At 39.3% G+C, this 19174-nt stretch overlaps 1 protein-coding gene across 1 annotated transcript in view; it reads left to right on the top strand.

Annotated features, from left to right (window-relative positions):
* The window catches only part of LOC111158618 (protein kinase C theta), a 180775-nt gene that overhangs the window by 59935 nt on the left and 101666 nt on the right, over positions 1-19174 (top strand). The window contains exons 3-7 of the mRNA XM_022520757.1: positions 2395-2594; positions 5548-5608; positions 14063-14225; positions 15368-15399; positions 15496-15581. Of these exons, the coding sequence (XP_022376465.1) occupies positions 2395-2594; positions 5548-5608; positions 14063-14225; positions 15368-15399; positions 15496-15581 (542 nt within the window). The remainder of the gene's footprint in view (positions 1-2394; positions 2595-5547; positions 5609-14062; positions 14226-15367; positions 15400-15495; positions 15582-19174) is intronic.

Genomic DNA, 19174 nt, shown 5'->3' with positions numbered 1-19174 from the left:
TTCTTAATTTGATTATAGTTGACACACAGTGTTCTATTCTTTTCAGATGTGATTTACATGTTACACTATGCCCACCACGAGTAGACCTACCGTCTGTCACCAGTCAGCGCTGCTACAGTACCGTTGGCTATACTCCCTGTGCTGTAACTTTCATCCCTATGACTTATTCACTCAAGAACTGGAAGCCTGGACCCCCCACTCCCCTTCACCCATTTTTCCCATTCCCCACTGCACCTCTCTAGAAACCATCAGTTTGTTCTCCATATTTATAGGTCTCATTCTGCTTTTTGTGTATTTATTAATTTGGTTTTCTTAGATCCTACATAAGAGCAAGAAATCATGGCGTATTTTTCTTTTTTTAATTTGCCTTATTTTACTTACCCTAATACTCTCTAGACCATCTCTGTTGTTGCAGGTGGCACGATCTCATCCTTCTTAGGGCCATATATTCTCTCCCATTAGGTATACATCTTATACATTTGTGTTTTGTTGGACACTTAGGTTGTTTCCATATCTTGGCTATTGTAGATAATGTTGCAATAAACATAGAGGCACATGTTTTTCTTCAAATTCATGTTTTTGTTCTCTTTGGGTAAATACCCAGCAGTGGAAGTACCGGGTCATATGGTAGTTCTATTTTTAAGTTCTGAGAGGCCTCCATACTATTTTCCACAGTGGCTGCCCCAATATTTAAAAGGGTATCCATCTTGGAAGTCTTAGATTGCATTCTCCATGATGAGTCAACAGAACAGGGACCAACAGGGCAGAGTGTTGTCAGTCTGGGAGTCTGGGAGGCTCTGGAAATGGTAAAACTCACTGAAAGTCATTAGGATCCCGAGTTCTGGTCCTCTTTTTAGGCGATTACAAACCTCATGAATGAGAAGAAGGTGAGAAGAGCCTCACCACAGATCTTTCTGTCCCTTGCAGGGGCGCGGAGAAAGGTTACAGCTGAAGAGTTATGAGAAAGAGGGGCTTCCTGTCTGTGGAAATAGAGTGTTACTGTGGCCATTAGAATTGCCATGGGTATTTTTTTTTAAAGTCCAATCTCCAGTAAAATCTTTTCAAGCAAGCCATCAAAACCTTCCCCTTCCTCTTCCACTTTGGACCTTGCCAGAGTTTATCCTTTTCGTAGCCAGGTTTATGGAAAATTAGAAGTTTCTGTTTATTCAAGTGCTTATACACATCCCAAAGGACAATTTAGCAAATGATAGGCATGTGTTCTGCTTTGCCATCGTGCATCAGAGAGAAGGGGCCATCAGGAGTCTGAACTGCATTGTTTCCTTGCTTAAATGGATTTTTCCTTTTTGCTTTCCCAACATCTCTGAATTGCTAAATCTGCCACTTAGTGTGCTTATCAAAAGAAACCAACTCTCAAATACAGCTGCAGTTTGCTGTTCCTGAAATGATTAAAGAATAAACACTACAGAAAATCCAGTGGGGATGAAAGATATGCCCCTATCACTTAATCACACTAACAGACTCTTTTCCAATCTCTTGGTGGTTCTGGAGAGGTTTTCCTACCCTTTATCACCCTGACCACAGTCCTTGTCATCAGCCACCTCCAGATCTCTCTCCTGCCTGCCCTTTTCTCATCTGTAGGTCCACAGCCTGCTTCCCTGATCCTATGGACTGAGACCACTGCCTCTCTGAGTTACGTGTTAGTTTTTGCATAGGGTGCACGGTGTGTGTAAAATGTATTGTCCCTTGAGAATTAGAGAAAAGAAATAATGGCTCATTATGCTTTAAAGGTTTTTACCTTTTAAATTTATGTCATTTATGTCAAATGGAAAAATTTTAAAGGTCTTTTTAAGGAGCACTTACTGTAAGCCTTAAATTATGCCATAGAGTCTGTCAGATGAACACACAGTAGTTTTCTATCAACTCTTTTTAACTAGATGACAGTGACATTAATTAGTTGTGTGTCCACCCTTTGTAGATCATTAGAGGAAAGTCCCAGAAGGCTTAAAAGTGTATGACATGTAGAGGATGGGACCTAGGTCATTCTAACCTCCCAAGTATAGCAGGCTTGTCCCCTGATTGTCTTTCTATTTGCTCAAAGTAAAGCAACTGACTGTTGAATAAGAAAAGAACGTCGGCAGTCCAAGACATTATCATCTATTTGCAGCTTAAATTACCAGATTGACTTTTAAGTTTCAGTGTATCAATTTGTGTATCAAGGTGATCACTCAGATACTGATACAGTGTATCACCCATACAGACCTTGGGACTTTCTCATTCTGTCCTATATTGTCTCTAATTGTTTAACGTGTTACTTTTGACTTCCCAATGGAATTATATATCCTAGAGGACAGAGGGAGCAGGTGCCACTGTGAAGTTGAATTATTTCCCAGAGTTGGCTAAAGGAGTAATGAGAACATTTCTTTCTGTTCCTAGAGAATGGGCAAATGTATATCCAGAAAAAGCCAACTATGTACCCTCCCTGGGACAGCACTTTCGATGCCCACATCAACAAGGGAAGAGTAATGCAGATCATTGTGAAGGGCAAGAACATGGACCTGATATCTGAAACTACCGTCGAGCTCTCCTCTCTGGCGGAGCGATGCAGGAAGAACAACGGGAAGGCAGAGATATGGGTAAATATCCAGGCTGTGAGCTTCTTTTAAAGTGTCCCCACCACTAAGTGGTAAGCATCATGCTTGCTGAAGACAGAGCAGAGTTTCTGTGTCATCCTGGAATTACGACACACTCGTCTTAAGTAAACAGATTCCCTACCACTTACTCACTGATGACTTGATAATGAAAATGACTGTTCTTGTGGACTGTCAAACATACGGACATATTCAAATGTCTAGACTCCTGTGTAAGGTGAAGAAGGTCTCTTAGGCTATGAAGAGTCATTATTGATCTATCAGTGTAAGATAAGCTCAGAAATATCGCAAATTCCCCTTAATCTGGGAACCTAGCTGTGGACTATTTGTTGAGGTATCTATCTATGTGATCTCTTGATAAGATGTCTTGGATAAGGTGATAGATAAGGGAAAAGACCAGCAAAGATCCGTGTGAGGTTTGGTCTTCCCTCTCCATACTTTGCCAATCCTTGTCAATTTTTTTTAGCCGTAACTATTCATTTAGTTCACTTTGTACTAAATACATTGTGTGTGTACATCACACACAATCCATGTTGCTGCACTAAGTTTTTGAAAACTTAGGTTATAACTGTGGGTAGTGAATGTTTAGAAATGTTAAAGGAAAGAGTGAAATATGAAAGCATAAAAATTCTCATGAAGATTTCTGGGGTTCACACAATGAAAAAACAAAGCAACCACAAGCACTAGTAAAAACTGATTTTAAATGATCTGAAACTCAGAAAATGTTTTCAGATGCTCTATCATTTATGCAAAAGGAGAGAATCTTACCTTCTCACTTCTCATTTCCTATAACTCAAATTTCTAAGAACTCCACTCAGAAGATTTTGAAGTTGCTGGTTTCAAAATGGGAATGACAGAAACCTAACAACTAGAATTCTATGTCAGTTTTCTATTTTTGACCTCAAAAAAAAGAAGTACTTCTAGGAGAGGATATATTTATCCACATCCTTGCTGGTGGCACTAAAGTAATCTTTGAAGATAAACATATACCAAGATTTTTTTCTTTTAAGTCCCCATGCGCGGATATGTTTAGTAAATGTAGGCCAGCAGTATCTGTGGAGCACTTCAATGTCTGGTTGGAGAAATGATCCTGCAGGTAGATCTCGGTTTGGGGGTGCTGCTTAGGCAGGTAGAGAGGCTGAGTAACTGAATATCATCACAGGTGCGGGCTTAATGTGGAAGGGTCTACACACGAGGGAGGGAGCGTGAGACCCCAGTCAGCTCAGGGCCTGAAGCGGGGCCAACACCTAGCTCAGCTAGGAGAAGAGATTAATTAGACCAAATGTTATCCACTTTTCACTCATCCCCATTTATCTTCTGCTTTCTGCCTCATTTTTTTTTTAAGATTTTATTTATTTGACAGACAGAGATCACAAGTAGGCAGAGAGGCAGGCAGAGAGAGAGGAAGGGAAGCAGGCTCCCCGCTGAGCAGAGAGCCCGATGCAGGGCTCGATCCCAGGACCCTGGGATCATGACCTGAGCCGAAGGCAGAGGCTTTAACCCACTGAGCCACCCAGGCTCCCCCTCATTTTTAAAAAAAGTCACCAAATCCCTAATTTTTAAAAGTAGCACTCTCTTTGGGGTGCCTGGCTGGCTCAGTGCATGGAGTGTGTAACTCTGGATGCCAGGTTTGGGAGTTCAAGCCCACACTGGGTGTAGAGATCACCTAAAAATAAAAATCTTTAAAATGAACAAACAAACAAACCAAAAAAAAACAAACAGAAAAGGAGCATGCTGTTGGATTTCCTTCTCCATTAACAAACGGATAACTAATTTTTAAATTATTTGCCTAGGCTTCCCTGACAAGCAGGTTGGTTTTCTATTTATAGCTCTTAAAGTTGTGTTTGATTTCTTGCTTAGGTGTCTCCTGATTTTATTCCTTTGAAGTTTTTATTGACTGATTGATTGATTGATTGTATTCTACAGTTATTAAAGCCATAAGCACTTGGTGACCTCCAGATTCTCATTTTACTTAAGCAACCTTTTTACATTTGTAGCTTTTTTTTCCCAAGAATGTTTCCTAGTTTACTTTCATTTATAGTGTCTAAGGGCCAACAGGGTGCTTTGGACTTTGATTTCCCCTTGCTCTATTGAAATCCACTTTCTTAGAAATAATTTCTCTGTCTAAAAAAATATCCACAGAGGAAAGGGGGGAAAAGAGAATGGAAAGAAATCAAAGAGGGAGACAAACCTTGAGAGACTCTGGACTCTGGGAAACAAACTGAGGGTTGCAGAAGGGAGGGATTTGGAGAGATGGATTTGTCATTTTCCCCCTTGTCACATCACATGATAACCTGAATCCTCCCCCTTCAGTGCTACTCTGCTCTGGTCTCTTCTATGTAATGATACTGAAATGTGTATTTTTGTCCATTTTTAGACAAATCTAATCAGATTAGATTTCCCATGGTAGATTATCTAGCAATTTCCCAAAGACAGATTCCTTACTTTCCTTACCAAAGAAAAACACAGCTCCCAATTCATACCCTGGTTAACCTAGAGGCATGTGGGTAGGCACCCTCAAAGCAGGATCCATCTTGCCTTCCAGAAGACCTACTGTTACCTGGTCCCAGTGCCCCGGATCCTTTTGTCATGATGAAGATCTGAACCCGCCCTGCTCACAACCATGCAGATGAGAGCCAGCACAGGGCAAGAATATCAAACGGAACCTGTTTTAGAATTTTGTTTCTTCCTCATGGAAATTTTGATCTCCAAGTAAAATTAATGAGCTGCTGAGGCGTTTTAATAAAAAAAAAAGGTTGAATGCATGGATGGTGCACTATTTTGATGGTAACCGGTATGAGTAAAAAGTGAGGAGGAGGCAGTCTTGGGTTCTACATTGGAAATCTCCAGCAGCCACCACACTCACTAGTTATTGTGTCATTAAGCGTAGAGCTTGTTTTGCATTCTCACTGATATTTCCTTTTTTTCTCTCAATCAGTTAGAGCTGAAACCTCAAGGTCGAATGCTAATGAATGCAAGATACTTTCTGGAAATGAGTGGTAAGTGACATTTTGTCTTATTTGTGGGTGAGGAGGGTGTGTCCTTTCTCCTTGTGTGCAAACTGTTTGACTTTTGCAATAGCAGAGAAAATCATTAGGAGAAAAGGAAACACAGGAAGTTTTCTCAAAAGTTTTCAGTGGTGTTCAAATATTGTTGAAAATTTACTCTCTGGGCCAGAGAAATGTAGAAATAGAAAACATTTATAGCATTAGTTTCTCAATAGTGTGAACTCATGTGCCCAGTGCTTTTAGAGTCAGTCTTTATTTTAGTTTGGAAATGTCATGTAAATACAAAAGGCTCTGTTGACATGTCACTATATGAGTGTTAAATAAGAGATCATACTGTCAGTAAAATACAAAATGAATAGGAAGCCGGTAAGTATTTCTCATAATGCTAATAGCAAAATAATAATGCTTCAAGTTAGCCACCTCAGATCCTTTTAGGAACGGAAGGAAAACGTGCATTGGAACGTCATTTCCACGTCACGCACAGACATGGGTCACAGAGGTGACTAGGAGCAGGGCTCTTGGTGCCTGTGACAGTCTGTCCATTCCTTCTATTGCATTTGTGCTCTGCCATCAAAGTGCAGTGCAAACAAATCAAATACTGCTACTCCTGAAATCGTAAACCTCAGGATGGATATGTGTACTTACTGACCACAAACTGATTTTATTTTTTCCTAAATTAGTTTAACACCAAGAGAAAATTTTAGTTTAGAGATTTATGGTGCTTTCTGGGCTTTGGCTTAACATATCCAGTGTCTTTGGGTCCAGATTCATACAAATGCATTGGGGGGAAACAAACATATTTTGAGATTATCAGGGAATCTTGAACCCTCACCAGGTGTTTGGTGATATGGAGGCATTGCTATTAGTTTTCTAGGTGGGATGATGGTATTGTGGTTCTGTTTCCTAAAATGGGTCCTCATCTTTAAGAGGCATACTAAGGGGCGCCTGGGTGGCTCCGTGGGTTAAAGCTTCTGCTTTCAGCTCAGGTCATGATCCCAGGGTCCTGGGATTGAGCCCCGCATGGGGCTCTCTGCTCAGTGGGGAGCCTGCTTCCGCCTCTCTCCCTGCCTGTCAAATAAATAAATTAATCTTTAAAAAAAAGAGAGGGAGACATACTAAAATGTTTATAGATAATGCAACACCAGGCATTTGCTTCAAAATAACCCATTGGTATGTGGGTGTGGATAGCAGATAGCATGTTTTGGAAAATAGTGGCCTTAGACCGATCATTATTGAAACTGGATGATCTATACTGGGAAATTGATTACATGTTTGCTCAGCTTTTGTATGGATTTAAAAATTCCCATAATAAAGCTTTTTTTTTTTCTTTAAGAAGAAAAGGATCCCTAAAGAGGTAGCAGTACAATATGAAATTTTCTTTTATCTCGTGGAGGCTGTAGGTACATAGAACATGGCATTGTGCCATTTTTTAAAAGATTTTTTTATTTATTTGAGAGAGAGAGAGAGACTGTTCACAAGCAGGGGGAGTGGCAGAGGGAGAGGGAGAAGCAGGCTCCCGTCTGACCAGAGAGCCCGACGCAGGACTTGATCCCCAAACCCTGGTATCATGACCTGAGCCAAACATTCAACCGACTGAGCCACCCAGGTGCCCCAGCATTGTACTACTTCTGAGTTGGCCAAATGGTAGAGTGGTTGTAGGAGCTGAATAACTGGGTTAAGTGTTTCTGGTAAACGGTTCAAAGAACACTGCTTTGAAAAACAATTTCAAGGATATTTATCCTATTGCTTCAAAACTTAATTTTCTCTTAGAATGAGAGATAACAATCAGGTGGCCCAAAAACAATGATATTTCACAGATAGTAATTACCCAAATCCAGGACTTCTTTTTTTTTTAAAGGATAAAATTTTGTCATGTTTAAAATTTTTGTATCTAGACCCAGATTGAGACTCTGTTTCAAAAGTTTTATATATCTAAAAGCTTTAATTTTTAAGAAACAATATTTTGGACTAGCCTAACTAGAAAATTCTTTATTGATGACAAGAACTATAAGATATCATTCTATTTTAAGAATATTTTATTTATTTATTTATTTATTTATTATAAGAAATAGTTTTTGGAAGGATTCAGAAAACCAAGACATGAGTTCTCATACTTAAGGAACTTAAGCCTAGATTGGAGAAGTGGTATAGACTAACTATTGGAGAAGAATTTAGTCCTAAACCACGCAAATACTGATTAACCAAGAGATCAATAGGGGTTGCCTTCATTTCAGAAAATTCCATAGAGTAGACGTTGAAAGACTGGCATAATTGAATTTGCAGACAAGAGGGATAGCTTTCTAGGAGGAAAACATGAATATTTTAGCAAAAATATAAATGGATGTAGAACTGTGAGAAGACCAGTGTACGCAGATCATAGGGCACCTGCTAAAACCAGAATGAAGAACCTAAGACAAATCTCAGAGGGCTTGGAATCCAGGCAAGAGGAGTGAGTAGATCTAGGAAAGTTACCAACAAGGAGTCACAGTCCCATTCTTGAGCAGGCCATGATATGATGAAAGCAATGTTTGGGGGAAATTGCTTCTGAATGAATATGGGACAGATCTGGAAAGGGAAATAGACTGGGTATAGAGAGAGCCTATAAATTTCATTTTTGCAATGGAGAGGTGATGAGAACCTGGTCTTGGGGCATGGTTATAGGAATGAAATAAAAGAAAGAGTCCAAACAAAAATAAGATTTCATGGCAGTGTAGATGAAAGGTTATGCCCATTATGAGTAAACAGTTGAAGTACTTTATAATTCTTTAAAAGTGGAAGTTGAATGAAGGGAAAAATGTTAATGATATTCCTTAAAATAGTTGGACCAGGAAAATGATAATGGGAGTGGTAAGAATGGGAGGTATGGGAAGAGAAAGCAATTGGGGGAGGATACAGAATTCAGTCGTGGATAACATTTCTGATAATGTCATGTCTCCAATACTCCTCTTTTATGGAAGCATCGATATTTTTCTACTCTACAGGGTAGCAGATGGCTATTGCTCTCCACACACAAATCACTCCATTCTCTCTGTTTCAAAATCCTCATTCTGTGATTTCTGTGTTAGATTACTTTGTCTTCCTCCCTTGCTCTCCTACCAATTCAGTCTTGGCAGCTTTAGTCTTCATTCCCACCTCATATTTTGACACCTTCCTACACTTTTCTTTATCCATTCAAAAACCTGCAGTGACACCAGGTTTTCACTTGGAATTCTCCACTGTTGAGAACTCAGAGTCAGACCTTTCTCTCTCAGAGCTCATCCTCCTCCCCTGTCAATTCTGTCCTTTCTTTCACCCACTAGCTACAGGAATCTACCCTTACCTGGTTTCTCTCTTCACACCTTTTGTTAGCCCACATCTGTCCTTGACTCCCTACCTTGCCTGAAGTCCATAGCTCTTTCCAGCACTCTGCTGTCATGAGTGCCCTCCTCTGCCAAAAATGTTCTGATCCCCAAACCTTGCTTTCTTCCCTCTCCTCCAAGGCTTTGCTAGAAAAAGCTATCCAGCTGAGTCCATTACAAACTGTTGCTGGAAGATAATGTTCTGATGTTTCAGATTCATGTACTTAACCCCTTAGTGGATCTTTCCAAGTAGATTTCCTGTATTACTTTAAATTCAATATGTCCAAAGTTACACTCACCATTTTCACCAGTAACCTATTCCTTTTATACTCACTATTTCAGTTAATTATTACTCCAACCACTCAGAAACCTGGAAGTAACTTTTATAGCCTCTCTTTTCTTGACCTCCCACCTTAATCCAACAGTTTTTGCCCATGTTGTCTCTTCAGCATTTTTCAGTTTTTCTCCTGCTTTTCATCATCCTTGCCTCTTGCCAAATCCCAACATTCTCCTACAGTGCTGCCAGAATAAACTATGTAAACTCTGTTCTGAATATGCCAGGCTTCTCTTCCCTCCTTTGCCCCTGCCTACAGCCTTTCAGTGTTTGCAAATTATCTACAGGAAAATGTTCAAACTGACCTGATACCTACAAATCTTCTGTGTGTGACCACTGATGTTTTCTGTTTCATATTACATGCTCTGGGAGTACACACATCCTCAGGGACCTTTTCTGAATGTACCCTTGCGCATTCCCTTCCATCTAGAGAGGACATCTTTTGCTTTTCCCCACCATACCTTCTCCCACTCATTGGTAGAAGTTATCTATTCTTCAGAACCCAGCCCAGAAATCATCTTTTAGTAACTTTCCTGTCCAACTTTCCTCTTTTTCTCACCTCCACCTCTCTATACCTGCCTTAACTGGTGTAGTTTCCTTATCTCTGGTTACATAGCATCCTGTGAATGTTTATGTTCCGACTTTTACTGCAATAATTGTCCTCTGTAGACTCTAAATTTCTTGCAGGAAGGCAATGGCTGAACCATGTCTTATTTGTCTCTTTAACTCCAGCACTAGGTTGCATGCCATGTACATAGGAGGGACTTAATAAATGTTCATTTAACTACTCAGCAGACTCACCCTGGAATTTAGAAATTCCTTTTATTCCCATACAATGGCTATTCCAAAATTACCCTACTCCTCAGTTTCTAAGGGTATCTCATTCTTCTCTCACTTTCAGAGTTTGGCTGTGCCCCCAGTTTAACCAGGAATGACTCTTGTCTCCTGTCTGTCTCTGTACATTAGAGATAGCTGCTGCTCCCTATACTTGCTTCCTGCTCTGTGGACTCAGAAACAGTCCCTCCCTTTCTGGGTCTCCTGCCTCAAATTCCTAGCAGTTACCTACCATAAGCTCTGTAGCATCTTCAATGTTTCCTTCTCTCTTTGGTTTCCAGCTCATTGCCAAGACATACTGAATTAAGCCATCTTGTCCAGTCTGAAAAAAAAAGATATTTTTTTACCTTAAAAGTCTGGCTTATATTTTGACAGACCCACTAAGTTGCTTTCTTCAAGAGTATGATTCCTCAAAACAAATTTCGCTTTCTTAGCCTCTGGTTCCCTTGATATCTCTATACTAATGCTGCAAAGCCCATTCTTTCTTGGCTTACCCAATGAGATACTATTGAAGTTTTTCTCTTAATTTTTTAACTGTTCCTTCCTGGTCTCTTTTGTAATCCCTTTTACTACCTCCTAAAAAATATGGGTGTACATATCAACATGTCCATTCCAAACCATCACATACTGTTCTTTGTGTGAGTGCCATGTCTTCCTGACTTGACTGTTAGCCACTCAGAAGTTAGGGATAACATCTCATATTTCTTCAGAACATTAGGCATAGAAGTTTGCTCTGAGCTGCCCAGGAAACATCTGTGGTTGACTGGTTACAAACAAGTGATAGGTTAGGCTAAATAATAGATTAGGAACTATTGCTAGAAAGAAATAACCAAACATACAAAAACCAATAAACTTATTCAAGCCAATAGAGAGCAGATTCCTTCAGAAAAAAACATAATACCAGAAGAATTCAAGAAATTCTGAGTGTTTATATAGTTGCTCTCCTGTAATGATCAAAATGGTTAGAGGATAAAGAAAAATCAAAGGAAGTCCCAAGGGAATAAATGTATTTCTAGCACTTTCTGACATCTTAAAAAATTTACAGTTTTATATAGTTTAATGTTCAGAATATGCATTTATGCATATATATATTTATTTACAGTAATAAATTTTACAGTATTTAATATTTATAGTATTTAATGTTTACATTTATAGTAAATTTACAGTATTTAATGTTTACAGTAATAAAATTAGGATTCCCCGAATAATTCACTTCTATTGCCTGAATTTAAAAGTAATTTTATACTTTATTTCATTTCGTATGGACGAAAATAGAAATGAGTCAGATCTTACTGACAAACTACCTACTACGCCAGTCACAAGTTGTAAATAGATCTGCTTATACCAGAACTTGCAGAAAACAGCAGTTGCCTCAGTGACCTTGAATTTAACCCCTCATTCACCAAACCTAATTTATTTCCAGCTCAGTTCTATATAAAAAGATCTACATTACCTAACCTTAAAGTATTGGGCAAAATATTATATCTCATCTATGGAACTTTTTAGAGTTATTCAGAATGCTCTTTATCTGAGAGTTGGAGTTGCCATAAAACAGACCTGTGGACCACTGTAGAGAAGATGTTAGTCATAAAATGGGGCATGGGATTTGGATGGGTTCCTGGGGGAGAGCTCTCTATCCACATGCCCCCCACCCTTTATCTACCCAATGTATTTCTAGCCTGGGCCCATTAAAGATATGGAAAATAAAGTACATTGGCAGGGATGTTTGTCTCAAGAGTATCATCATACCTCTGCCACTGCTTATCCAGAATGGAAGTAATTTAGTTTAAATATTGCTAAGTCATTATATTTATGAGATATAAGCCTCTTATTCTTGCTAAGCCTCCATTTTTAATACTTGTAAAAATATAAGAAATGTAAATAATCTAAGATACTTTCCAGCTATTTAAAATTATAGTATTAAAAGTTACAACACTAAATTCCTTATCCTTATTTTAGTAATAATTATTTTTTCTATTTATTTATTTTTATTTTTTAAAAATTTTTTATTATGTTAGTCACCATACAGTACATCATTAGTTTTGATGTAGTGTTCCATGATTCATTGTTTGTATATAACACCCAGTGCTCTATGCAATACATGCCCCCCTTAATACCCATCACCAGGCTAACCCATTCCCCTGCCTCCCCAGCACAAAACCCTCAGTTTGATTCCTGAAGTCCACAGTCTCTCATGGTTTGTCTCCCCATATAATTTCCTCCCCCCCTTCATTTTTCCCTTCCTTCTCCTAATGTCCTCCATGCTATTCCTTATGTCCCACAAATAAGTGAAACCATATGATAATTGTCTTTCTCTGTTTGACTTATTTCACTTAGCATAATCTCCTCTAGTTCCATTCATGTTGACATAAATGTTGGATATTCATCCTTTCTGATCACTGAGTAATATTCCATTGTATATATGGACCACATCTTCTTTATCCATTTGTCTGTTGAAAGACATCTTGGTTCCTTCCACAGTTTGGCTATCATGGACATTGCTGCTATGAACATTAGGGTGCATATGGCTCTTATTTTCACTACATCTGTATCTTTGGGGTAAATACCCAGTAATGCAATTGCTGGGTCATAGGATAACTCTATTTTTTAACTTTTTGAGGAACCTCCACACTGTTTTCCAGAGTGGCTATACCAACTTGCATTCCCACCAACACTGTAAGAGGGTTCCTCTTTCTCCATAACCTCTCCAAAATTTGTTGTTTCTTGCCTTGTTAATTTTTGCCATTCTAATTGGTGTAAAGTGGTATCTCAATGTGGTTTTGATATGTTTTTCCCTGATGGCTAATGATGATGAACATTTTTTCTTGTGTCTGTTAGCCATTTGTATATCTTCTTTGGAGAAGTCTCTGTTCATGTCTTCTGCCCATTTTTTGACTTGTCTGTTTTTTGGGTGTTGAGTTTGAGAAGTTCCTTATAGATCTTGGAACTCTTTATCTGTAGTGTCATTTGCAAATATCTTCTCCCATTTATATTTATCTCTTGTTTACCATTTTCTTCTCTCTTGAATGTTGGAGTTGTCATTACACTTTTGAACCATGATTGCCTTGCTTTTGTGTGTTTTCTTCAAGTCTGTGCTTCAGACAGGAATCATTAGTATTCTCAGAATTTTACCAGCCTTTTAGAAATATGTTAAATTGGCATGGGGCAATTGCAGTGACTATCATAGTACCTTCACCAATATTCTGAGCCCAGAATGAACTGAAGAAATGTGAATGTGATGATTTGATTTAGATGACTAGGTAACATCCAGGATTACCTAGACATTTAAAAACAATTGCAGTCAACTATTAATTTCTGGCTTTTTCCACACTGACTGTATAGACTGTAGTCTATAAATTTATAGCTGGTGCACCTGATCACTGTGGACATCATGAACCAAAGCATAAACTTTCCAAAGTTCTTTTGCCCTCACACACAAGTCTGGCCAGCTCCCCTCCATCTACTGGACCCTGCCCATAAACCACCAGACATAAAGCATCCTGGGAAATTTAAAAAAAAAAAAAAACTGTTTCTAAGTTGCTGTCAGTAACCACATTATTCTCTAGAATTACAGGCAAAAAGTATTTACCACTTCCTGCTTTTTCTGGCTGACTCATCATTGACAATAGGAGAGGTTGATAAATACTTTGAAAGTTCTGACCTCTGGTTTTAAAAACTGAAAGAGGATAGCTTAACACAGTCAAAGAGGTGTGAGGGCTTGAGCCAGTAATCCAACCTCATTGTTTCGACTGTATAGTAATACACCCTACAATAATTCTGTATTCTAGAATTAAAGAAAGAAGCTTAGTGCTATACCACCCTTAATAAGAACCTGGGATTTTACTGGTTTCAGTGCTTGCCTAATTACTTGTCTGTCTCCATCTTTTCCCCATCTCCCCATCCCCTCCACCCACTTTGTCCCTTGTCCTGTTCCTGCAGACACAAAGGACATGAGTGAATTTGAGACTGAAGGCTTCTTCGCTTTGCATCACCGCCGAGGAGCCATCAAACAGGCCAAAGTCCACCATGTCAAGTGCCATGAGTTCACCGCCACCTTTTTCCCACAACCCACATTTTGCTCTGTCTGCCATGAGTTTGTCTGGTATGGTAACTTGGCATTTCACTCCAAACTTCAGCTTGTGCATTGTGTCAGATCCTCTCAACCTGTCATGCCCAGCATGCTCCACCTCAGGGGAGTGTGCTGGCATAAGCACTACATGGACGGATGAGGCTTAAAGAGTGTGAATCTATACAATATTTTCATAATATGACTCCTCTAGAGAAAGGAAGCCAGCTCTAGCAGAAAAAGTTTTCAAGAACTTAAGCTTCTGATTAAATGGGGCCACTCGGGGTAAGAGGGAAGGATAGAAGAGGGAAACATCTTTACTGCTGGCACAGTTTTACAGTTGAAACTTCTACCACCTTGATAGCCCAACTGTGCTGTTACTAATGTGTGTGAAATGCAAGACTTTTGCTTTGGAGCTAATGGGTTTAGATGTTTACGGGGCTCTTGGGCATCTTAGCAGCCCTCAGACAGAGATCAGTTCAAGCCTCAGTAAGCACACAGCAAAGGCGATGGGACTGCAGAGACTTGAAATGACTCCTGTCTCTGGTCTCTGCCTCCTCGCCTCTTGGTAGGGTGTTTTTTCCTTTGGGCTGCTTCAGAATCCATCAACTCACCACCCCAGTCTAACTAGGGAATCTAAAGGTCAAATAGACTTTTGATGGATTTCCACCAACTGTTTCCATTGAATGATTAGAATTGTCTTCCTTTCTAATAATGAGCATTTCTCAGGAATGAGTCTTAAGCTCAAGAATTTAGTAGTTGCAAATATTCTCAGATACTCAGAAAAAGGAAACAACACATCATACAGATATCTTTGCTTATGTCTACCGAGCTTAGAGAGACAATGAATTTTTAAGTGTAAGACATGGAAATTTGCTACTAGGAGCCTGTGATGCATTTTCAGTCGTGTATTTTCATCTCTACATGTTTGTTTGGAAAAAACACAAGTGAGAGGAGAAACACAGTTTCTCATTTAATTATCAGACTTTCAACAAAGCAGTTGAAATTAAAAAACAAAAAACAACAATACATGTTAACACTTTCATCCAGGGACAGACCAGGGCTGCTGATCAGGGAATGCTCTGTGATACTAGGAAGCTATGAGATCTTGTTTGAACGTTTATGGTGCTGCTGTTGGCGCAAACCTCCAAGTAAGCCAGACATGTGCTTTATTGCAGGGGTCTGAACAAACAAGGCTACCAGTGCCGACGTACGTAAGAAGGCTTTCTGTTGTCTTATTGTCATTCTTTTTACTTCATTGTTCCTTAACTTCTGAAAATCTTAAGTTGCAATAATTTCTTTTCAGAGTGTAATGCAGCAATTCACAAGAAGTGTATCGATAAAGTTATAGCTAAATGCACGGGATCAGCCATCAATAGCCGAGAAACCATGGTATGTGTTCGGGTTCCTCTTTCTGTCTGGAATATGGTCATTTTATCCTAACATTCAATTTTACAGCCCACTAATTCTTTTTAGTATTGCCTGAGCTTGAATGCATAAGCTTATCAATGAACAGCAATCTCCATAAAACCCTTTCCTCTTCAGTAATGATTATTACTGAGATCCAAAACCAGGGGATAAGTACGAAAAACAAAATAAGACTATTGATGACTCTACCTTTTCCAGGAAATCATGATAGAGAGTGCCCAGGAAACAGTTTTGGTCAATTATATGAGAACAAATCTTGTGGCATCTATAGCTAGAATGGACAGTTAAGAATTAGAGGCAAATGATGACAAAATACAGATGCAGGCATTTACAAGGTTAGTGTGAGATGTAACTGAAGTATAATTCTTATGTTGAGAGGCAAGTGTTACTTTCATAATGAACTTTAAGACATACGGCATAAGGACAGGTTGGATGTTACCCTGTAGGGAAGGGAAGCAGAGCTGGAGAGTCAGGCATACTTTCTTTCTTCATTCAACAGATATTTAGTGTATATGTAATACATGGAAGATACTATACTACTATGTACAATGCAAAACAGAGCACAAAACAGACCTGGTCTTCCCTTTATAGAACTTACTGTAAAATTAGGGAAACACATAATTAACAAACAGCAATGTATTTTTTCCATTTATATTAAATAACCAACAAGGTGTGATGATGGAGAAAAATTGAGTGACCTACATAAACCTAAGTTAAGGGAATCTCCCAGGCGAGCATTTAAGCTGAGAGCTAAGGGTAAAGGAGCCAGCTATATGAACAGCAGGAGGAAGCAGCCTCCAGACAGAAAAGGCCCCAAGGAGGAAAGAGTCAGCATGTTCTAGGAACTAAAATGAGACCATGCAGCTGGAACAGCAAGGGTAAGAAAGTGAATAGAATATGAAGTTGGGGAACTTGGCAGGACCTAGATTAGATTTTTATTTTTTTAAGACCCTGGAGAAGTGGTTGGATTTTATTTGACCTATAGTGGGAAGCCCACATGATGACTAATATAGGGGAAATTATGGGTTGAGGTATGAACGTAAAAACCAGAGGTGACTGCAGAAGTCCTCTCAAGGAGAAAGGTTGTTGGCTTGTTCCAGTATGGTAACAATGGAGAGGGAACAAAGTGATCAGGTTTTCGGGTGATTTTATTGTTAGAAATGACTGGATTTGTCAAAGGATTAGAAGTGGAAAATAAAAAAGAGGGAAATAAAGATGATGCCTAAGTTTTTGTCTTGAACAGTGGGGAAGTGGCAGAACCATTAACAAAGTAAGACTGAAGGAGAAATTGATATTTCAGTTCTTAATAAGTCTAGCTGAGATGCCCGTGGACATCCAAGTGGGGGTATCAAGTGGACAATATTACATGCATTTGGAATTCACAGGAACCAGTAGACCAAATATATAAATTCCCCAAAGGAATCTAAAGTTGCATGTTAGGTAGAAGAGAAGGAGCTTGTGATAAAGACTGAGAGTTCATATAGGGCTCTTCATATATTAAGAGTACATGAGGTTACAGAAACCAGAAAGCAAAGGGCTCAGTTGTGTTCAGTGCAGTTAAGAAGTTGAGAAAAATGAGGACCCTGTGGAGATCTCCAGAGCCCTTGATTGAAGAAATTTCAGAAAATTGTAGAGGTGTTTGCTTCACTGACCAACACTGACGGTCACTGAGAGTTGGTGACATGGAAACAATTTATGTGCTAATATTATCAGGAATATTAACCTGAAGCTCATTGAAGTAGGACAGTCTCTGAAAGGAGGTGAAACAAAGGGATGGGAATATCCCCATTGCTAGAGAGAGAGGAAAGATGGATGAAGCTAGAGAGAAAGCAACAACCAAAGCAGTCAAGGAGGAAGAAGTCCACCCTTGGCAAGAGGGGATGATGTCTAAAGCACATGTGGAGATGGGTCTCTAACAGACAGATGGTCGGTTCATCGATTGTAACAGAAAGGGAGAAGGTGATGATGGCGGATTGTAGATTTGGGGGCAGGCAGATGAGAGAGCTTCCCTGAGACAGCTTACCTTCAGTGTTATCTGAAGGTTGGGGGGAGGAAGAAGAGAAGGCCGCAAGTGGCTTTGAGGAGAAAGGACCTGTGAGAGAATTATCTTGGGATGGAAAAGCAAGGTGGTTAGAGAGGAAGAGTGGGATTGCTGACGACCATGCAAAGTCAGCCTGAGTTTGAGGGGCCAACCTGCCTGGATGTGTGATTTTCTCCAGCCAAGGGGCAGGCACAGAGATGGCTAATTGGTTGGGTTCTGTAGAGCAGAGTTTCTTATAAAATTTAGAGTTAGAAGGGGACAGTCTCCTATTAAAAGTGACTCTGCTAAGGCTCAAAGAGGTTAAAGTAGTTTGTCTGCAGTCAGTCACGTCTGATTTAAGTAGCTGGCCTGGGACAAAAGTTCAGATCTCGGTCTCCCAGAGCAGTATGATAGACTCCCCCCGCCCAGTTTTATTAAGCAATAATTGGCAAAGATCACTGTATACATTTAAGGCATACATGATGATGGTTTGACTTGTGTATACTATGAAATGATCACCACAAGAGGTTCAGCTAACATCCGTCATCTTACATAGATCCAATAAAAAGAGAAAACAAGATTTCTTCTTGTGATGAGAACTCTTAAGATCTACTCTCTGAACACCTTCCCTGTATATCGCACAGCAGTGTTAGCTGTGGTCACCATGCCGTACATTCTCTCCCTAGGACTTACTTATCTTATAAGCAGAAGTACCTTTTGACCACCTTCCTCCACTTCCACCTTCCTCCTACCCCCTACCTCTGCGAACCACAAGTCTGATCCCTTTCTATGAGTTTGGTGGGATTTTGTTTTGTTTTGTTTTGTTTTGGATCCCACATATAAGTGAGATCATGTAATATTTGTCTTTCTCTGACAAGTGTTTTGTTTCTTTAAATGAAATTGCCACCTCCCAACCTGCCTCCTGCTCTCTCTACGTGATGCCTTCAGTTTTCCTGGGAAAATCACAAATTACAAGAATGACTGTTAACTTCAGTAGCTTTCCCTGGAAACAGAATGAGAGCCACAAGTGCAATTTAAAATTTTCAGGTATCCTCGTATAAAAATTGAGGAGATAGTTTACATTATTTTTCTCATAAAAAATCTTCAGAATCCAAAATGTGCTTTACACTGAGAGTGTCTTGTCATCTTGCACAGACTCACTTGACCCATGTGGCTAATTGGAAAATACAAATCTATAGTCTTTTCCAGACATATTTGGAACTATTTTGCGCGAGGGGTCAAAATTTGAGGTTGAAGTCTTCCAGCCCAGACCTTGACATAAATTGTTCATATTTGTATGGAAATGTTTATACAAAATGAGATCTGAAAATTATCTTTTCTTGGTTGAAAATGGCTAAGATAAGTTCTGAGTAACATTTCAACAATTCTAAACAGCTGTTCTAATGACCCAATGTTAGCCAAGATCCTCGGTGGAAATATTAGATATATCACTGTTAATGAAAAAGCTTAAGGCTTCGTGGCTGTGCACATTCCCAAGGAAATTGTTTAATTAAAAACTTCTGAAAAAAAAAAAAAA

Source organism: Enhydra lutris, unplaced genomic scaffold, assembly GCF_002288905.1.
Source record: "Enhydra lutris kenyoni isolate GAN:26980312 unplaced genomic scaffold, ASM228890v2 scaffoldscaffold61, whole genome shotgun sequence".
Taxonomy (NCBI): Eukaryota; Metazoa; Chordata; class Mammalia; order Carnivora; family Mustelidae; genus Enhydra; species Enhydra lutris.
The sequence above is the reverse complement of the archived record's forward strand: the minus strand, read 5'-3'. Positions and strand labels throughout refer to the sequence as shown.